This window comes from Haliotis rubra, unplaced genomic scaffold, assembly GCF_003918875.1.
Source record: "Haliotis rubra isolate DU_JTF1 unplaced genomic scaffold, ASM391887v1 Scf179, whole genome shotgun sequence".
Classification (NCBI taxonomy): Eukaryota; Metazoa; Mollusca; class Gastropoda; order Lepetellida; family Haliotidae; genus Haliotis; species Haliotis rubra.
Window position 1 is genome coordinate 251,742 of NW_025765769.1, and position 20,618 is coordinate 272,359.

The 20,618-nt window shown below is 39.1% G+C and overlaps 1 protein-coding gene across 1 annotated transcript; it reads left to right on the top strand.

The window, feature by feature from the left end:
- The first annotated feature begins 588 nt into the window (after window positions 1-588).
- LOC124273262 (major facilitator superfamily domain-containing protein 1-like) lies at window positions 589-17,939 on the top strand. Its single transcript, XM_046708477.1, is given in 15 exon segments — window positions 589-840; window positions 3,514-3,722; window positions 6,061-6,133; window positions 8,381-8,484; window positions 9,958-10,054; window positions 10,605-10,703; window positions 11,304-11,415; window positions 11,639-11,695; window positions 13,308-13,464; window positions 13,710-13,749; window positions 13,752-13,806; window positions 14,457-14,569; window positions 15,662-15,709; window positions 15,973-16,042; window positions 17,690-17,939. Coding segments are annotated over 15 exon segments (1,410 nt in total). The 5' UTR covers window positions 589-683; the 3' UTR covers window positions 17,709-17,939.
- The last annotated feature ends 2,679 nt before the right edge of the window (window positions 17,940-20,618 follow it).

Consider the following 20,618-nt stretch of genomic DNA (forward strand, 5'->3'; position numbering starts at 1 on the left):
AGTTCAACAAAAGTTAATCTAAACAAAAACGTCCGGAGATTGTAAATCACGATTTAATGAGTATTTATTCTGTTATGTGAGCGTTTATATAAAATGCCACATTTATTCAATAGACACAAAAACTTTAATCAAGGTATTAAAGGGTCTGTGAGTGCACAAATAAAAACTAATAAATTCTTAATGTTCCAAATTCTAGGCCCTACACAACAAGAATAAAATTAAGGATACTGATACAGAGGGCATATCTTGTAAATACCTTTGAAAGTAATCATGTTATGATTATCTCTACCGAATCTCAACATTTCTCTCTAATCATTCGTATAAAAACTGAAGAGGTGATGTATCTAAATAAAATAGGAAATATTTCTTTCAAATGTTGCCATCTTCTTGCACAATGATATATTATCATGACTGTAGCAACAACATTATTGAGGTTTTTCATGTTTTAACTGATGTTTTGGCAGAAATGGGATATTTGTTAATTGTCCAATCAAGGGCAACGGTAATATGTAGTTGGCCATCTCAGTCCGTTTTACATTAAATATTCATTCCTACTTTTCTATACTGATTTGGGTCGGAGAGTAAATGTTCTATATTTAGGTGTCCCGTGACTGCCTCCTCCAAGACTGTCAAGACTCTCAGCTGATCATCAACTTTCAGGGAGGATTTGAATAAGTTCAAAGATGACGGAGACAGAGAAATCGCCCTTATTGGGCTCCCGAACGGAAGACGAAGATGAGGAGGTGGAATTGTCGAAATGTGGCGCTACACTATGTTGCGATCCCAGGAGATTTCTACACAGATACCTGGTTTTGATAGTGATGTGCTTCCTTAGTTTTGGTAAGACATCATTTTATTTTAATTAATTTGGAAGGAATCAGTTTAATTCTCAATGTAATTTGTTTAAGCATTGTGCAAAAATTAATATAATACAGATTTGTTTCAAAACTTGTTTCAGTATAATATTCAGTTGACCCCTCTCTTTATGTTGTCACATGACCGTCACAACATCAGCTGGTCGACAATAGATGACACACGCAGTCATCTGATGATTAAGAATAAATCTAACATCTTTAATTAGTTGTAGACTGGTTGTCAGGATATTGATTCACTTTAGCTTGTTTCTACATTACATATTGTGAAAGTGTAGTTAGGCAGTATCCTCAAAGCAATTATCTTGCCAAAGACATACTCAGATGCTATATCATTACAGGCTGTCCCTGTCTATGACAGCAGTACTAGAAAATCTGGTTATACAAACTGTTGTGTTATACAAATCTATGCATGATATGTCATGGCATACAGGCTGCAAAATGTAGAGTGCTACTCTAATCATGAACTTGTTCATAAGTTACCCCAGATCTAGTTCATATGAATAAACTCGTATTCCAGCCAAGGCCTACATCGAGTTTATACGGCGAGTGCATTTTCTTTGACGCACCTTTCCGCAAGAAATTTGAGCGGAACAATTTTAGGCAAAAACAAGAATGAAGACTCAACCTATCGACTTAAGCATGTGCATGCATTACTAAAACAAACAATCGTCTTCAAAACGAGACACTTACCTCCACTAAAATCGACTCACTTTATTACTTAATGACCTGAAACATAAATACCCCCACCAACTTTCCACCATCTGGCGACCATTTTGGTTGTGGTAATTAAAAGTTGTATAAAAAAAAGGAATCGTATTAAACGGACCGTGATTACATGACGCTCTGAAGTCGGAGGAAGGGGGACGAACTTTAAGCAGTTTCTATTTGTTCCTAAATCCGTTTTAATGCGTATGCCAAAATCCGTTGTGCCTCTCTGCCTAGTGAAGTGCGTCAAAGAACTTGAATTAGCCGGCTAGACGTCGAGCACACCTTGGTATAGTGCAAAGTCGTCTAGTCATATGCTGGACTACCCCAGATCATTTGTTAACCCAGTGATAAAACGTACAATATGCTGCATAGGGAATCAGAGTATCCCGGTGTCAGGGTTTTTTGACGATGTAAGACAAAAACGTAATTTTTATCTGTAATATCATTTAAAGTTTTTATTTTACTAACCTCGAGTGATAAAGGATATATTCGTCTATTTCACACAAAAATATCAAGTGTTTCCTACAAAAATAGCGTTGATGACATCGTATCGGTGAAACAGTGGCCGCTCGTAACATCCGGCTATTTTGTATGGGTTTTCGACGATGAGCCATACTTTTTGCTCCGCACTGCCGGGGAGTGTTGTGATCACGCGTGGCTTCCTGGTTATATATTGCCTATCACCAGCAGACGACTGATCTTACTGAATTTTCGGCTTGCTATTTTTGTTATAAAGGCAACTGATTTTGCATCTGAAGTGGTATTAACGATCTCGGGTAAATAATATTGATGTTTGTTTGCTCTTTATATAACTTTACTTCCCTATTTCCATTGTCGATAAAACTTCTCACGACAGAGACTGGGCACCCGCCCTACCAGTGAAACTGTTTGTGCACTCCCGATCGCACACGTACTCACCCGATATAGCGCGAGCAATGCATTCGTCTAAATCACTAGAACGTCGAATTCAGCTCGTGTTGGGATATATGTTTTTAGTGTATGTTTCTGTTTTGATATCTGTGTGAATATATCCTGGCTGCCGAACAGTTATCGCCATATTTTAGCAGTATTTACAAAAGTACTCAGCCGTTCGTTAATTTAATGACACTGAATTAATTATGATACTTAATTAGGTATTCGCCGATGTGTCCAGCCTGTTCACCGCTGCTGACTATGTTTTTGTATAATGCGGCAGAAGGGAATCATGGCATTACAAATAAATGTTTTCTCAGTCACAACTAACTGTAACAGTTATCACCATTTCATAATTTCTCATGCCATTTGTGAAATAATATATATATTTTTATCATACAGTATACTCGAATAATTGATTGTGTGACTATTTGACTTGAGTGTTTCTTTTACAGTAGATTGATAGGGAATGAAACAATTAATGACTTGTGAACTTGAACTTGCTATTATATAGATCGTGTTGCATCCCCCCGACTAAGTTAAAAAAGACATTATAAAGTTCATCACTTTATGTTTAATTTTTTCTTATGTTACTTACCGTGAAGAATTTTCTTTTGCTGTCTTTTATTGTTGTCAAATACCGTGGGTAAAATGTACCGGAATTGTTATTGATCGGGAACTGCACACATGTGATACTGATGACTTGGCGATAACTGTTCGCCAGCCAGTATCTTAAAAGTCTTCAAAGCACAACAAATGATGTCTTAGATCCAAGTATGAATTGAAAGGGAGATAACTCAAACCTTGTTTCTTTCCCAAATTTGAAACATTACATTGTATCCCCATTGTGTAGATCCATGCTCATAATGTTGATCACTGGATTGTCTGGTCCAGACTCGATCATTTACAGACCACTGGCATATAACTGGAACATTGCTGAGTGTGGCATCAACCAAAACAAATGCTTGGGCCCAAAATCCATAAAAAATAGAAGAACAGATTTAATTTTATGTTACAGGAAGCTACTTCTGCTATGACAACCCAGCTGCTCTGCAAGACAACATGTTGAAGGACCTAGACATCTCTGAGAGTCAGTTCATGTCCTTCTATTCCTGGTACTCATGGCCAAACGTCATCCTCTGTTTCTTCGGTGGATTCCTCATCGACAAGTTGTTGGGCGTCCGTCTTGGTGCCATCGTGTTCAGTATGTTTGTGACAACTGGACAGGTATGTGGTAATATGCTCACATGATTTTATGTGACACTTAGCTATCTTGCCATGAAATGTTTGCAGTGGTAGTGCCCTGTATGGATGCCCTGTGTTAGAGTAGGTCCCAGCAGTCTCAGAGGTTGTTGTAAGAGGCAACTTACTGAGTCCTGAGGGCGGTGGGGTAGTCTAGTGGTTAAAGCGTTGGCTCGTCAAGCCGAAGACCCGGGTTCGAATCCCCACATGGGTACAATGAGTGAAGCCCATTTCTGGTGTCCCCCGCCGTGATATTGCTGGAATATTGCTAAAAGCAGCGTAAAACCAAACTCAGTCAGTCAGTACTGAGTCCTGAGTCAGGTTAGGTGACATGGTTGATCATATGTCTTCCTGACTGGTTGTTTTGATGAATGCCTAACTCAGCAATATTGAAGCTAGATGATAATAGCTTGTCTATGATGTAAAGGTTGATATTTTTAACACTGACCAACATAATACACTGAATGCGTGTGTCATTGCTCATTATATTGGTACTAACTTACAGGGCCCTGTTTCAGAAAGCTACCGTAGCACTACGACTGTTATAAGTCTATGTTACAGTGAAGGAGGTACGACAGTCCTAGCGCTACGACTGTTATAAGTCTATGTTACAGTAAAGGAGGTACGACAGTCGTGGCGCTCACTGTTATAAGTCTAAGTCTATGTACAGTGAAGGAGGACAGTCGTATGCGGTAGTGGCCTACTGTTATAAGTCTATGTTACAGTATGTTACGAGTAAAGGGAGTCAATGTCGACGGCACGACTGTTATAAGTCTATGTTACAGTAAAGGAGGCAATGCATAGTCGTGCGCCACTTATAAGTCTATGTTACAGTAAAGGAGGTACGACAGTCATGTTTATAAGTCTATGTTACAGTAAAGGAGGTACGACAGTCGTGAGCGCTCGTGACGCTGTTATAAGTCTATGTTACAGTAAAGGAGGTACGATAAGTCTATGTTACAGTAAAGGAGGTACGCACAGTCGAAGGCCACGACTGTTATAAGTCTATGTTACAGTAAAGGAGGTAATGACAGTCGTGAGCGCTACGACTGTTGTAAGTCTATGTTACAGTAAAGGAGGTACGACAGTCGTAGTGCTGCAATAGCTTTGTGAAGCGGGTCCCAGGTTTCCATCATACTGCTGGAATATTGCTGATTGTGGCAACAGGAAGCAAACACATTGTCAACAATATACACCAAGAAAGTTTCAGTGGCTCATCTTGGATTTATCATAGATACTTTGTCAGAGAAAAATAAAAGAAATTTGATGTTTAAAATTCAAAGGTTATTTTTGTAAATTCTTAGGACTTGGCATGTTTTTATTCAAATTAGGAATTGTTACTGTCATTTAATGAAGAAATGGAGCTGAATATCCACCTTGGTTAGGTGCAGATACTGTTGGTAGAGGCATAGCTGCTGTGTTACTGAGGTAATCAATGTACAACCTAGGTTGTCTAGGTATTGTTTCATCAATGTTTACTTATTGACATGATCAGAGGTCAGGATACTGAAAATGACACCTATTCTATTCCAGATTATATTTGCATCAGGAGCTCTGATCCAAAATATTTATCTCATGTATTTTGGTAGATTTGTATTTGGGTAAGTAATGTGTCTTCTGAGCATTTGAAATGCATGACGATGTGTTGATGCCTAGTGATAGATGTCTTGTGATAATTGCTGAGTTTTCTATCTGCGCTTGCAATCACTAACATTAGAGAACAGTAGAGTAGCCCAGTGGTTTAACATTTGCTTGGCATATCGAAGGCCCAGGTTTTATTCCCCACATGGATACAATATGTGAAGACCAGTTTGGTGTTCCCGTCCGTTATATGTTGGAACATTGAATGAAACAAAACTCACTCTGGGATTGGGATAGAGAACTTTAACAATGGGCCTTTTTCTGAATTTAGAATGGGCCACTGCCCTTGTATCAATAGCAAACTTCAAAATTCTCATGGGCCATTTTTTATTCTAATGTGCAAAATGGCCCATGGCCCCTGCCTTTCCCAATCCCTGCTCACTTGATGCCTCCATAACAATATGTCTGTTTCCTGTATGCAATTGATGGACTGATATCTCAAAAAAATATAAAACTATAAACTTCGTCCATGTATGGAAGCATCACATATTTTTGGGTGGGAAGATTTTCGAACTATTTTCAACTGTTCATGTTACAGTAGAAAAAGCTGTTGAGAACAGACGAAGATGTATGATCACGGCCTTCTTTATGCTCAGCCACATCTGTTGACAGGCTCTCCATGCATGGTATTTTACTAATCTTATTTCTGCTGCATGTTATAATGCTTGTTTTGTGCTTCCAGGTGATCTTTGCTTTGGGGTCTGTGTTTAACCTGTATTGGTTAATGTGTGCTGGAAGATTTGTGTTTGGGTAGGACTTTGCATTTGACCCTCCTGTCTCCCTGTTCCCCGATTTTAGCATTGAGTGATCACAATTCCCATACCGTAACTTAAGACTGATGGATGCTCATGCTGTTGATCACTGGATTGTCTGGTCCAGACTCAATTATTTACAGACCGCTGTCATATAGATGGAATAATGCTGAGTGCAGCGTTGAACAACAACCAAACCAAACCTATTGTGTAGATCAATGCTCATCCTGTTGATCACTGGGTTGTCTGGTGACTGATTGATCATATAGCTGGAATAATGCTGAGTGCAGCATTGAACAACAACCAAACCAAACCTATTGTGTAGATCAATGCTCATGCTGTTGATCACTGGGTTGTCTGGTCCAGACTAGATTATTTACAGACCCCTGTCATATAGCTGGAATATTGCTGAGTGCAGTGTTAGACAACAACCAAACCAAACTTATTGTGTAGATCGATGCTCATGCTGTTGATCACCTGATTGTTTGATCCAGACTCAGTTATTTATAGACTGCCCCATGTAGCTGGAATATTACCTCCTATATCGACAATAATTACCTCCACTGAAATAGGAGCCCCACTCCACTCAGCCCTGTCACCCCTTTCCTGTTGTATCCAGGCTCTACATTGTTAAAAATGAATTTAGTTCAGATTTTAATTATGAATCAGATGAATTACTGAAATTTTGTGTTGTTTTGTTAGTGAAGCAGCCTCTATCTATAATTATTACCATATTAATTTTCACTAAATTAGCTAAACCTGTGTGTGAGTGAGTGAGTGACTGAGTTTAGTTTTACACCGCACTCAGCAATATTCCAGCTATATGGCGGCGGTCTGTAAATAATCGAGTCTGGACCAGACAATCCAGTGATCATCAGCATGAGCATCGACCTTCGCAATTGGGAACCGATGACGTGTGTCAACCAAGCCAGCAAGCCTGACCACCCGATGCCATTAGTCCCCTCTTATGACAAGCATGGGTTACTGAAGGCACATTCTAACCTAGACCTTCAGGGTGCTAATCCTGTGGTACATGATGAGAATGATTAACAAGCCTATGCTTTCTAGCCTTTATTTGCATTTTTATGCAATTGCGAACTTACAAAGTTGACAACCTTCTTTGAATATTATGAAATGGATTTGTGTTGCTTTTGCTCGTGCATGTTTGGTCATGAATAGAGTGATAACAGTTTGGTTATTAACCATAGCTTCACTGCAAAGTGTTCACTCACTCACTCATTGTGTTCTAGGTTTGTAGTACCTGCTTGGTCTTTCCAAAGCAATTTCTACATTTCTTTTTAAGGATGTTATATCAAATCAAGTTTATTCATTATTTTCATTTCCTGATGATGATCTTCAGATTAATCAGTATAGAAAAAAGACCGGATAACCCAGGAAAACTGTTATTTGTTTGCCTGCAACTATTTTCAAAACCTTCAGTCAAGTACTCAGTGTGCGAAACAGACACTAGCCCGCTAGCCTGTGGCTAATAATAATCCAGTCGGGCCAGTAAGTCTCCACAGTCACTGGTCCGAGTGGCTAGTGAATTGTTATGGGGTCATTTGTAAATATATATCACTCTCTCCGAATTGTTAAGTTTACACTTTTAAATCATGCAAGATTATGGCCTGATAAAAAATTCATCTTAATGATGAAACACGTGTCTACATTCACATTTCGGGCTGGCGAATTATTTTGTGGGCAAGCAACTTTCAGGGATAGCTAGCCTGACTGGCTAGCAACATTTGGAAACTATTTCTCACACTGCATGTACTACAACATCATATGTGGACTGCTACATGGCTTAATGGTCAAAGCGACTGTCCAGAGAGTGGAAGGCCAGTGGTTCGATACCAAACCATGTTATACAGATTAAAAGATGGTACTTGTTGTTTCCCTGCCTTGGTCTTGGCATTAGGGGGAGAAAACATCAGTCAGTGTGCAGTCTGAGTGTGCTATTCAGTGGGCTAGCTATGTTAAACCGACATTAGTCTGGACTATCACAAACCACACACATTCATGCACATCACTATATAAATGGAGCAATTTTTAAAGCAATGTTTAATCCAATTTCAAATCACCTGAGAATGATTTGTGAAAACTGCATCCTGTTCTAAATATCCTCAAGTTTTAGTCTAATTTTTAGATAAGAAACTGTGTACATTTAGTACGTCTACCTAAAAGCATGACCTCACTTTGATAATGTGTTTGTAATTGTTTGACACTGCATGATGTCATGTTTTCAGTATTGAGGAGAGTCTCTAGCTGTGGCACAGAACACATACGCTGTCAAGTGGTTCAAGGGGAGAGAACTCAACATGGTGTTCGGTCTGCAGCTCAGCTTTTCAAGAGTGGTAGGCATATATTTTCTTAATTAATGAATATGTTTGCTTGATTATTATGTTATATAGTAATATACTATTATTAGACTTGGTAAGATGAATATTGAAATAGGTAGCCATGTTTGTTATCATATGATAAGAGGAACACTGATCCTAGAGGTTTGCACAGAGTGTGTGGTCTGGACTATCAGTTGTCAGGTGTCTGAGTGGATTTGAACTGGGCTGTTAACAGTCCAGATCTCAATGCAGTTGAGAGCTTGTGGCACTCTCCTACCCCGAGTTCCATGCGGCAAGCCAGCATAGTACCTCTGCCACAGGCCAGAAAGATATGACGATTCATCACATCTTGCAGCGTCCATTCAATATAATGTACAGATTTCTTTTACTTTTTTATTTTTGACGAGTCTACACATCTAATTAAACATCTTTAATAGAATGAATTAGTTTCACTGAGAAAATATCCAAAAACATGTAACACTATTTCGATTTGCGTAGCGATCCTTTGTTTACATAGGTTGTACGGCACCAAGTGCTGTCATCGAAGCCGACGGAGAGCAAACGATGCAGCCAGTTTGATATCTAAATATGTACTGTCATATACCTAACTGTCGCAGTTGTGGAAGAATATATATGTAACAATGTAAAACATTATGAAGAGAGCGGCGAAAAGCTTTCGTGAGTCCAGTCTCTTCTTATTATGAATATGCGCGTTTGATTACAAACAAGAGAAAAGTCCGGTCACGTAATATGCAAATTAGCCTGTGGCAGTGATGTTATGTTAAGTCATCGCTGTGCCGGAGTGTGCACTGTTGTGGAACCAGTCAGAATGACGAGCCTGGAACCCTCCTGTTCAGTACATCAGGAATTGGACCAGGCACTTCACAAAGAGTAGAATAATATCCCACAAGACAGGTTATGACATTTCATAGCTTCTTGGAGCAAGCATCATCATAATGGCTGGTGGATACACTAAGCACTGACAGAAGTCGTTGATAACTCAACTCTATATATTAGTGTATTGTTTTTAATCTGAAAGAGACATTGTGTACACATGTTGTTGTTTCTGTGCTGATACTTACAGCACAAAGGTTGCATTTTACTGATGCTCAATATTCTTGTCTCATCATCTTTCTGTAAGCAAGTTGTCACTCAAATGTGTTCTCAATTAATCCCTTTGCTGAATTTCGATACAGTCATAAATTTGGATGGTGCTTAACTTTTGCATAAGTGTATATACTGCAGTCAAATTTGTTAGTCAGCACACAGCACTTGAGGGGTGGTGGGTAGCCTAGTGGTTAAAGCGCAAACCTAAAGACCCGGTTGATCCCCATGGGCACAATGTGTGAAGCCCATTTCTGCCCCTGCCGTGAATTGCTGGAATATTGGCCAGCACTTGTGTTAAACAAAGTCCAACCTAACCTAATTGATCATGTCATCAAGCAGCTAATTAATGGCCAGCAATCATGAATCGTGTCTTCATCCTAGGGCAGCACTGTCAACATGAATGTGATGCAGCCTGTGTACAACTTTATTGGAAAGTGGTATCAGGGATTCAAGTGTCTAGGAGTGTCTCTGTTTGTAGGTGAGTGTTGTCAGCAGACTTGTATCAGTGTACTGGACAGATGATAACTTCCCTGTTGTCAAAGCCACGGAGACTTTGCATACTTATTGTCACTAATGATTACACGAAGATTCAGAGTCTGGGCCTCCTTTCACAAAGCGCTAAGGTGATCGATCGTATGTCACTAAGGTAACCTTAGTGCAATGTTAAAGAATGGGAGTTAAGGTTAACCTTAGTAAAGGTAGCTCTGTGAAAGAAGCCCCAGATTTCCAATATGGCCACCATATTATCCTAAATTAAAAATATATATGGCCATTGCTCTACTTATTACCATTTTTGTACAAAATGTAATGAAATTTGGTATTTCTCTATTTTGTGTGATTCATTTAAAAATAATTGTTTCTGAGACCATGTTTTATTCAGGTCCTTAAATTACAATGTTAGTTTTTATTCAGTATGTGTATGTAATATTTAAAGATCAACACTGACCATGACATTTGTTTGATGATGATGATGATGTATCTGTTGTCGATGTGTGCCGTCGTGTGATGCTGGTCGTGGAATGTTGTAGGTGCTGGCACGTGTGTATTCTCTCTTATCTGTGCATTTACCCTGGCCTTCTTCGACAAGAGGAACGACAAAGTCCTGAAGAAACAGGCTGCAGCCTCTGGTATGCTATCTTCTCTTCAACTGCTGATATAAAACTTGACTTAAACTTTGACACAGTCGAACAATAGTTCATCTAACCTGCCTTGGAAGGCAACATGACTTTTGTCACTGCTAGTTGTGTGTTTATTTTGTCCCAAACATTTGCAACCTCAGTCAGTAGATATTTTCTTCACTGCCCAATCTGACCGCTTAGTGGTGCATGGTTAGAGCAGTATAATGAATATTTCATGGTGCACATCGCACAGCCATCCAAAAAGAACGCGAATAACTACTTGTTGGTCCCTGCCTGGCATTAATGGTACAATATGGACTTGTCGGCTCGAGTCAGTATAATGTAGTATTCATGCTTGACTTTGTTTGGGGTACATGTGGGCTATTAAAACCAGCTTCAGTCTGGGCTAGTACAAGCAGCCAGCATTACATACAATGCACGCTTCATTTATTTATTCCCAAACATTTGCAAACCCAGTCACCTCAGATATTTTCTTCAGTGTCTATTGTAGGAACCCCAACATTGTGTTGCAATGCTATTGCAAATGTCTACCATAATTGTGTGGCAAACTTGCCATTGTTGTGTTGCAACCTTACTATTATGTTGCAGACGAAGTTGTTCGCTTGACCGACGTCCGCTACTTCCCCCTCACCATGTGGCTCATCTGCATCATCTGCGTTGCCTACTACGTTGCCGTCTTCCCATTTGTTGGCCTGGGGCTGTGAGTATTCACACAGTGAAACTTCATCACAACATTGCTGGACAGAATATCTGGAAAGTTCATCTTTGGATTCTCAGCTTTGTTATACAAAAAACAAACAAGGGTAAAAGTTGTTAAAGAGACAACAAGGACTGGTTGGCTAGCTGTTTAAACTGGTGCATGTCAGTACTTGTACAAGGAGACACGTGCACACAATCTTTGAATGGATGTCTATTTGTTTCAGTGTTTTCTTTGAAATGAAGTATGACTACTCCCCATTCCTCGCCAACAACGTCAACAGGTATGTTGCTTCAAGTACATCTGTAGTTACTGTTTGTTGTCACTTTGATATTTGGGGCAGTTCAGTAGCCTAGTGGTTAAAGCATTCGCTCATCACCCCCAAGACCAAGGTTCGATTCCACACATGTGTATGAAATAAGACAAAAACCCAGCCGGACATCAGGGATGGTAACTTCAAAATGTTTCCAGCCCAAATTGGTTTTAACCAGACCTGACAGTCCAAAGAAAATAACTCAGTGTTTACTAAGATGTATGGAACATGTTATTTAAAATTATTGGGCTGACAAGCTGAAATTCTAGACCGTCTGTCCGAAATCTAGCCCGTCTCGGGCAGTCGGACAGGTCTTATTTCATACACTGGTGACCGCCTCCGTGGTATAGTGGTTAGAGCGTCCGCCATGGAGTGCGGAAGGTCGCGGGTTTGATCCCCGACCGCGACATACCAAAAGACGTTAAAATATGGTACTTGTTGGTCCCTGCCTGGTGCTCAGCATTAATGGGTACAACGAGGACTGGTCAGCTCGGAGTCAGTATAATTTGTCTGAGTTGGGTATTCATGCTTCACTGCGGCATGGTATCTCAGTGGGCTAGCACTATAAAACCAGCTTCAGTCTGGGCTAGTACAAGCAGCCACACATACACATACACACGCATGCACGTCGTCATATGAGTGAAATATTCTCAAGCACGACGTTAAACCCAATTCCACCATCACCATCATACACTGGTACAATGTGTGAAGCCCATTTCTGGTGTTCCCTGCCATGCTATTGCCAGAATATTGCTAAAAAGCCACGTAAGCCCATACTCACTCTCTACTTTGGTATTTTTTTACCTACAACTCATAGGATTAATAAAAAATCTTCTGTGCATTAGTATATCAATGTCAGACTCACTATAGTTATATAGAAAATCAGTTGATCTTGAACTTCTTTTGTATGGTATACTCGTGATAATGCCGACCGTGGCAGAAATATTGCTACTTTAATTCATGCTTTCCCCCTGCATTGAACTGACAGAGTGGAATGACACAGGTCTTTCTTATTTCCCAGTAAATAAACAACAAATTTAAAGTTTAAAAATTTATGTCTGACATTTAATAAGACAGAAATAGAATAAATAGCCTCAAACCTATGAATAAATGTCCATACACTTTCTGTTATGGTGTTAACTCATTTCTATTGTGAATGTCTTCCTGATAATAGATGTTCACTGCAATTTCCACTGCAAACTACAGACAGGAGTACTGTGCGTATCTTTGTCCCACAACGCTAAAATTTCAACTGACATTTAGCTGTTCAAAGTAGTTAACTGGTACAGATCATGAAAATCACAGGATTCACAAAAACACATGCAAACTGTATAGTGAAAGGTATATTCAAGTGATCTGTCCCAAGACAAACCAAAACAGCTGTTTCCTTCTTTTCAGTGGCTTAAGACAAACTCACTCACTCTGTAAAATCTTTAAGTAAACCTTTTGGGCGCCAGCGGATCACTCATCTTGGGTGGAGAAAATCCCTGTTTGCCCAGATTGTGTTTCATGAGTTTCCAACATTTCAGATCAACATTAAACCCAGTTTGCCTGATAAATCACTCTAGTGTTTCCCTTGCAGCTTGGTGTACATCATCTCCGCAGTTGCCTCCCCTTTGTTTGGTTTCCTGATTGACAAGAGTGGGAAGAATATCTTCTGGGTGATGGCTGGTGTCCTTGTCACCCTGGGATGCCACGCCATGCTGGCCTTCACCTTCATCAACCCTTATGTTGCCATGGTAACCAGACTTTATCATGTGATACTAACAAGGAAATGTGTTTGATTTCAAATACAGACAAATATTAGAAACTTACTTTTAAACTGAAGGAATCTGTCCCATTATTAATTTCTAATTTTGGACAGTTAAATCTACTCGGCAAGGAAACAGTGAAATAGATCAGCAAATGCTCCCATGTTGGGAAGGGAGATAACTATTGCATATCAGTCTGTTCCTCATGTTGACCTGTGCCTGTCTACTTTCAGTCCACCATGGGTCTGGCCTACTCGGTCCTGGCCAGTGCTCTCTGCCGATGGTGTCCATGGTCATCCCTCAGCACCAGCTTGGGACGGCATACGGAATGTGAGTACTCTCAAGGATATATTGTTCTGACAATACTGTTAGTAAGTGAGTGAGTTTAGTTTTACGCCGCACTCAGCAATATTCCAGCTATATGGCGGTGGTCTGTAAATAATCAAGTCTGGACCAGACAATCCAGTGATGAACAGCATGAGCATCGATCTACGCAATTGGGATATGATGACGTGTCAACCAAGTCAGCAAACCTGACCACCCGATCCCATTAGTTGCCTCTTACGACAAGCATGGGTTACTTAAGATCAGTTCTAACCCGCATCTTTACGGGACGTGAGTACTATTATGGATCTATTGTTTCACGCTTTAAGAGTATATAGAATGTGAAGACCATCAGGTATGTATTGCTCTCACACTGTAACAGCATAACTGCCATCTGTCAACATTTTACGTGTTTGTTACAACTTTGCAGCTAATATACGAAAATATGATTTCTTCTCTAATTCTCACAAAAATGATTGTAGATATCAAAATTTCAATATTGACTTAAACCAGTGAAACTGAAACTTCACTAAAAGGGCTGTAGCCCAAGTTAAAAGAAATTAAAAAGAAAACATGTTAACCACGAGGTTAGATCTTGTAAATTTACAATGTAAATCTGTGATGAGTGCAATCTTCAATAAATGCCTGTGTTACAGAATGCAAGCTGTACAGAACCTTGGTCTAGCCGTCATATCGCTGGTTGCTGGGATAATCGTGGACTCCAAAGGCTACCTTATCTTGGAGGTGTTCTTCATGGCCTGGCTATGCAGTGAGTACAGGGATATAAAGGGAGATCACTCTCGAAAGGTCACACTGAGAAGGGGGATAACTAATTTGGCCAAAATCATGTCATTAGGTCACTCTCAATATGCTAAACAGTGGTGGGCTGGAAAGTAACTCTTAAGAAACTTGACCAGATTGGGAAGGGAGATCACTCTCAGTAAGCTTGGCCACACTAGTTCCTTCCCAGCTTGTGACACCTTTAATAGCTTCCTAGTATCATGGTCCTACATTTTCCTGTTTATGTTTTTGTGTATGACTACTGTTATCATCTAGTAAATATGTTTGGGATTATCATCTAGTAAATATGTAATAGGTTTACCACAGACAACTGTTATCATCTAGTAAATATGTAATAGGTTTACCACAGACTACTGTTATCATCTAGTAAATATGTAATAGGTTTACAACAGACTACTGTTATCATCTAGTAAATATGTAATAGGTTTACCACAGACAACTGTTATCATCTAGTAAATATGTAATAGGTTTACCACAGACTACTGTTATCATCTAGTAAATATGTAATAGGTTTACCACAGACTACTGTTATCATCTAGTAAATATGTAATAGGTTTACTACTGTTATCATCTAGTAAATATGTAATAGGTTTACCACAGACTACTGTTATCATCTAGTAAATATGTAATAGGTTTACAACAGACTACTGTTATCATCTATAAATAGTAATATACAACAGACTGTAATTTTACAACAGACTACTGTTATCATCTAGTAAATATGTAATAGGTTTACAACAGACTACTGTTATCATCTAGTAAATATGTACAAAATTAGATGCTCTTTGACTGGATGCAGCTGTTGTGTAGAGAGTTCCACGAATCGGCTTTCACTGAGTAGCAAACTCCTCACTATAAACTTGGCGACAGCAGGAAGGGAGATCACTCTCAAACTTGACATTAAAGGGAAATCACTCTCGATGAACTTGACCAGACTGATGTGTAGTGATGTCACCTAGAGGTGAGAAACCCAAGCTGGGGTGATGTGATTGAACCCATCGTACCCTGTATATGAAATGAATATCACTTTAATGTGTGATCTGTGATTGTCTCTCCACAGTGGCGCTGATTGCTGCAGTCTTTCTGTACCTGGTAGATGCTACAAGAGGTATGTTCTCAAACAAATCTCTTAAAGCCTGTTAAATGTCTCCTACAGTATAGGGGCTGGGGATATTAGTCTTTCATGCATGTTGTGTCTAAACTTTGTTCGATCATGCTATTCTTGTTTATGCTATTATAACATTGTATTACCTTTTGTACCAGAAATGTGAAACATGTATTGTTCAAAACAGCAGTGTTATGCTGTGATGTTAATGAAACTCATTTCAAAGCAGTTGATATCTTAACTCACCTGTACTCACTCCGTTCCAGGTGGTAAGCTGAATATGTCTGCCAAGAAGCGACACCAAGAAGCAGATGCTCTCAAGGAGAAGGAAGAAGAGTAAGTAATGCATTGTTGTCAGGAGGAACTGCTCAATTACAGACAACCACGTTACTTGCAAAATATGATTATTTTTTCTTATCCTGACTCATGATCTTTTGATTATCTCCCTTTCCCTTGCGAATGGTAGTGGAACGATCTAGTAGTCGTGGAAGTCGATTGAGTCGCCGATCTCGTAGGTACTTCTGGTAGAAGTAATGGGGGATCATCAAAAAACGTCTATTTCATGCGGAGGTAATATCTCTTCGTTGAAGGATTTCTGATGCATTGACTTACTAGGCTGCGTAGATTTACCCTCCGATCTGGTAACAGATGCTTTCTTCTGCGACGTAGAAGAAGACGACGTCTTTGTCTTAGCTTGAGTCGGAGTCAACTGCGTTGTAGCCGATCTCTTCTTGGCCCCCGTACCAGCAGACTGCCCCTTCAACGTACTCAACATAGCACCAGTATTATGAATCTCTGCAGCAGCAATCAACATACGGTTTGCAGGCTGATCTGTTTTATCAGCCGTGACTTGTGATGACTTCCTCACCCGATCCATGGCACGTCTATAGATATAAGACAAATATTGATTAACTTGTAGATTTGATAAATCAACACAATAAGTACAGCGCAAGCTGGAAGAACATAGTTTGATGCACAAAGGCATTGGGGTGAGGATCAGCCACGGATAACCTGTACCTGCAAACACTGCAAGATGTCATGTTACATCACAATGAAATTATGACACAAATACAAATAATTTTGTTATATATTTTTTACATATAATACAATGGTGTTATAGCCAAATCCATACACAACGTAATTTTAAAGAATAGGATCTAAATAAAAAGGATATAATGCCCTATACGGGACTCCAGTGCTCGCCCAACCATCCACTTGGGCGAAAAGGGAGAGAGTGACAAGTAAGGCTGGTTGCATGACTGTTTACGCGGGAAAAGGGAGGTAACTCGTGGGTGAGTGTATTTTTACGTCCGCTTCGGGATTCAAGTGTTCCACTACCATTCGCAAGGGAAAGGGAGATAAGCAAAAGATCATGAGTCAGGATAAGTATAAAAATATCAGTTTTTACTTGAAAAATTACATGCTTGAATACTTTGCTTGCTCTATGTTTCTGGTCAGTTCCAGCTTGTAGCAAAATTAAACATGGGTAACTGATTCAGAATTATAACTCTCAGAAGCTGCTACTGGTCAGTCATGACTGCGATTGATTTTTATCTATTTTTAGCACATTTCGGTGTTCTTGTACTTACAGGTTCGAATTTCAAAGGTTGTTGATTTGTTCAACCTGGCTAAGCACAAACATTGACCTTGACCTTTATTCCATTCTCAAACAGCCACAACTCTTCAAGTGTTGAAACTTTTATGTTGTGTAACACTGCAATAACTACTGTACTGCCTAGAATGTTTCATGAAATGAGGACCTAGTGTATCAGGAGCCTTTCTAATATCCTCCGCTGTATCACTTGATGTTTTGAGGGTGCTGGAGTAGCCTAGTGGTTAAACCGTTAGCTCGTCACGCCGAAGCTTAGGGTTTGATTTCCCACATGGGTACCATGTGTGAATCCCCACTGTCATATTGCTTTAATATTACTAAAAGCAGCTGTAACCCCAACTCAATCACTCACTTTATGTTTTGTCTTTCAGAAAGAAACCCCTGAACTAAGCCAGCCCAGCACATGCAGCCATTACAGTATTATACAGAAAATGCAAATGTTGACATCAAACTTAAGATGATGGGCAGCTGGAAGGAAAAAACACACGTTTTGAGTTGTGTTATCAAGCTGTGCGAGGAAAATCAGGAGTGGAAATAACCCATTGCCCGACGTCCGAGTCCAGTGTTTTTTTCTGTTGGGCAAGCAAATTTGTATATCACACTGTACTGGTGTCCAGTTGACTTTCCACATTTAATTATGTTGTTTTTTTAAAAATCAACAAGAAAACGGTCGGTATAGTGGAAAAATTATCAGGGCAAGTGATTTTACATGTGTCACTGTACCAGAGTACACTTGCAATTTTAAAGTTATTTCCACCCCTGAAAATGTTAATTGTCTAAAACATGTTTATGAATGAGCACAAAGTTTAGAAATCATTATGAAAGCTATGAAATGTGTTCATGAGAGTGAGACAATTTCATCTCTGGGCATTTTAGACTTATGACATACCATTTTCACTATATAGCAGTGTGTCATTGTACAGAAGGGGCGGTAGGGTAGCCTAGTGGTTAAAGCGTTGGCTCGCTCACAGCCGAAGACCGGGTTCGAAGTCATTGTACAGAGCAGCCTTAGTGTTCCGAGTGTCCATGTTAGGTATAGGAATTACCCTCACCTTGGCAGCAAGATCACTTTACACAACGGCACCCTGATCTTGCAGGTTGAGTCTATACCAGGTGATAGACATGAAAAAGATGAACAAGTCTGAAAACTTTTACATCACTTTTGTGTTATTTGTATTGAGAACATTTGTCAAGTTTGGTGGGCTCAACAGCACCTGTATCCTTGGTAACCATTTACTGTATGGCTGTATGGTGTAATGCACTCAATGACCCAAATACTCATTTAGCTACATTATTTACAATCGATCATGACAGTCGTGTATTCTTAAGTCATTCAGACTGCCGATATGACGTTAAATATTAACTCACTCACTCACTTAAGTCATTCAGCATTTGTTTGCATTATTACACATTCAAAGACATACATGTATTTAACATTTTTTTAAATATCATCGAATTTCACTTTTTCAATTTTCAATTTCAACTGTGTAAATGCACACTATGTTGAACAAAGTAATTATTGGGTTGGTTTTTTTCTAGTGTTTGATAAATTTCAGAGTTCAAAATGTTGAAAGGTTGAAAACAAATTGGATTGAATATAAAGGTTGTTTACTGAATATAATCAAATTTGTATGTCTAGGTCTTACTGTATGTAAGTATATATAATGTATATATGGGTATTTTATGCCAGTCTTTCAATCTTTGTGCCATATTCCACTGTATATGGAAATACATTTATCGACATAAATAGTCTTATTGTGAAACTGTCTCAGGTATTTGGGGTCCAGGGCCTAGATTTTCGAAGCTCTCATAGCGCTAAGATGATCTTAAGTGCCATACGTTAACATTAACTTACGACCATCTTAGCGCTAAGAGAGCTTCGAAAATCTAGACTCAGGCTTTTATGTCAACCTTATAAAAGATCATTCACTAAGGTCATTGCTCATTTCAAATTCTTGTAGCTGTGTCAGTGTTGTAGGGGCCTTGAAGGTCATTGACTGTGTAGATAGTAGGATTTGTTTATGGTTGATGTCTCAAAGAGCTCCATCATAGTGTTTAGTGGTGTGTTAGTTTCATGTTCTATACCAATCAGGAGATAGGTTATACATGTATGTTTAATGAATACAGTTATACACCAATCAGGAGATACGTTATATGTTTAATGAATACAGTTATACACCAATACATATATGTAAAATAAACAAAAATATTTATATGTTTACTTAAGGAGAATTTTAATTGACGTTCTGCTTTATAACCTGTGATGGAACCCAGGACTCGACATAGACACAGATTTCCTGGATATTCATCGTAAGCCAGAGCTATGTTAATTGGAGATTGAATTTAATTTGTACTCTTTGACAGTTAATGTCAACATGAGATTTTAATTGTTGATTTAAACATTGGTAGCGTTACTGGCATTCTATCTTGACAGGTATGGCCTTGTACTATTTTGAAGTTAATGTTAGCATGAGATTTAAAATGTTGATTTGGGTATTGGTAGTTTTATTGCCATTCTATGTTGATAGATATGGATTTGTACTATTTGAAAAGTTAATGTTTAAAATGTTGATTTGGGTATTGGTTGGTCATCACCATTCTAGCCAACAGCATAATTCTCATTTTATGATGAGTCAAGGTGTGTCAGTTATAAGCACTTGAAACAGGTGAAACACCAATAGATGCGAATGGCAATGTTATTGTTATTTTATAATAACTTCTGATTGACCAATCAGATTCAAATATGCACCAAAGGCATTGAAATAAATATTGTATTCAGGGTTTTGTGTAGGATGAAAGCTTGTGTTAGTTTAACAAGCACAAGGCATTACCATATTTCAGTGAAAATCAAATCCACGTCTGCCTCTAAATCAACATGGGTCACACACTCTGTTCAGTGTCTGTAACAGAGGTCTGTGTTTTTAATGTCTGTCATTCATGATTACTCCCTTTATTTAATAATGACTGTTTCCTGCAAATGTTCGTTTTGTATTCTGGAATTTGAGATTGCATTTCGCTAGTGAGTTGAATAGAACAGAATAGACACCAAGCCTCTAGTACTCCGTAACCAGGTCCATGGCTCTCAATTTACAAACCCTAGACATCGAATAGACGTAATACTGTACTTACCAAATATACACATACAAGCTGATGACAGTGAACATACTTATGTTTAGTATCGTAACGGGGCGGTGGGGTAGCCTAGTGGTTAAAGCGTTGGCTCGTCACGCCGAAGACCCGGGTTCGAATCCCCACATGGGTACAATGTGCGAAGCCCATTTCTGGTGTTCCCCGCCGTGA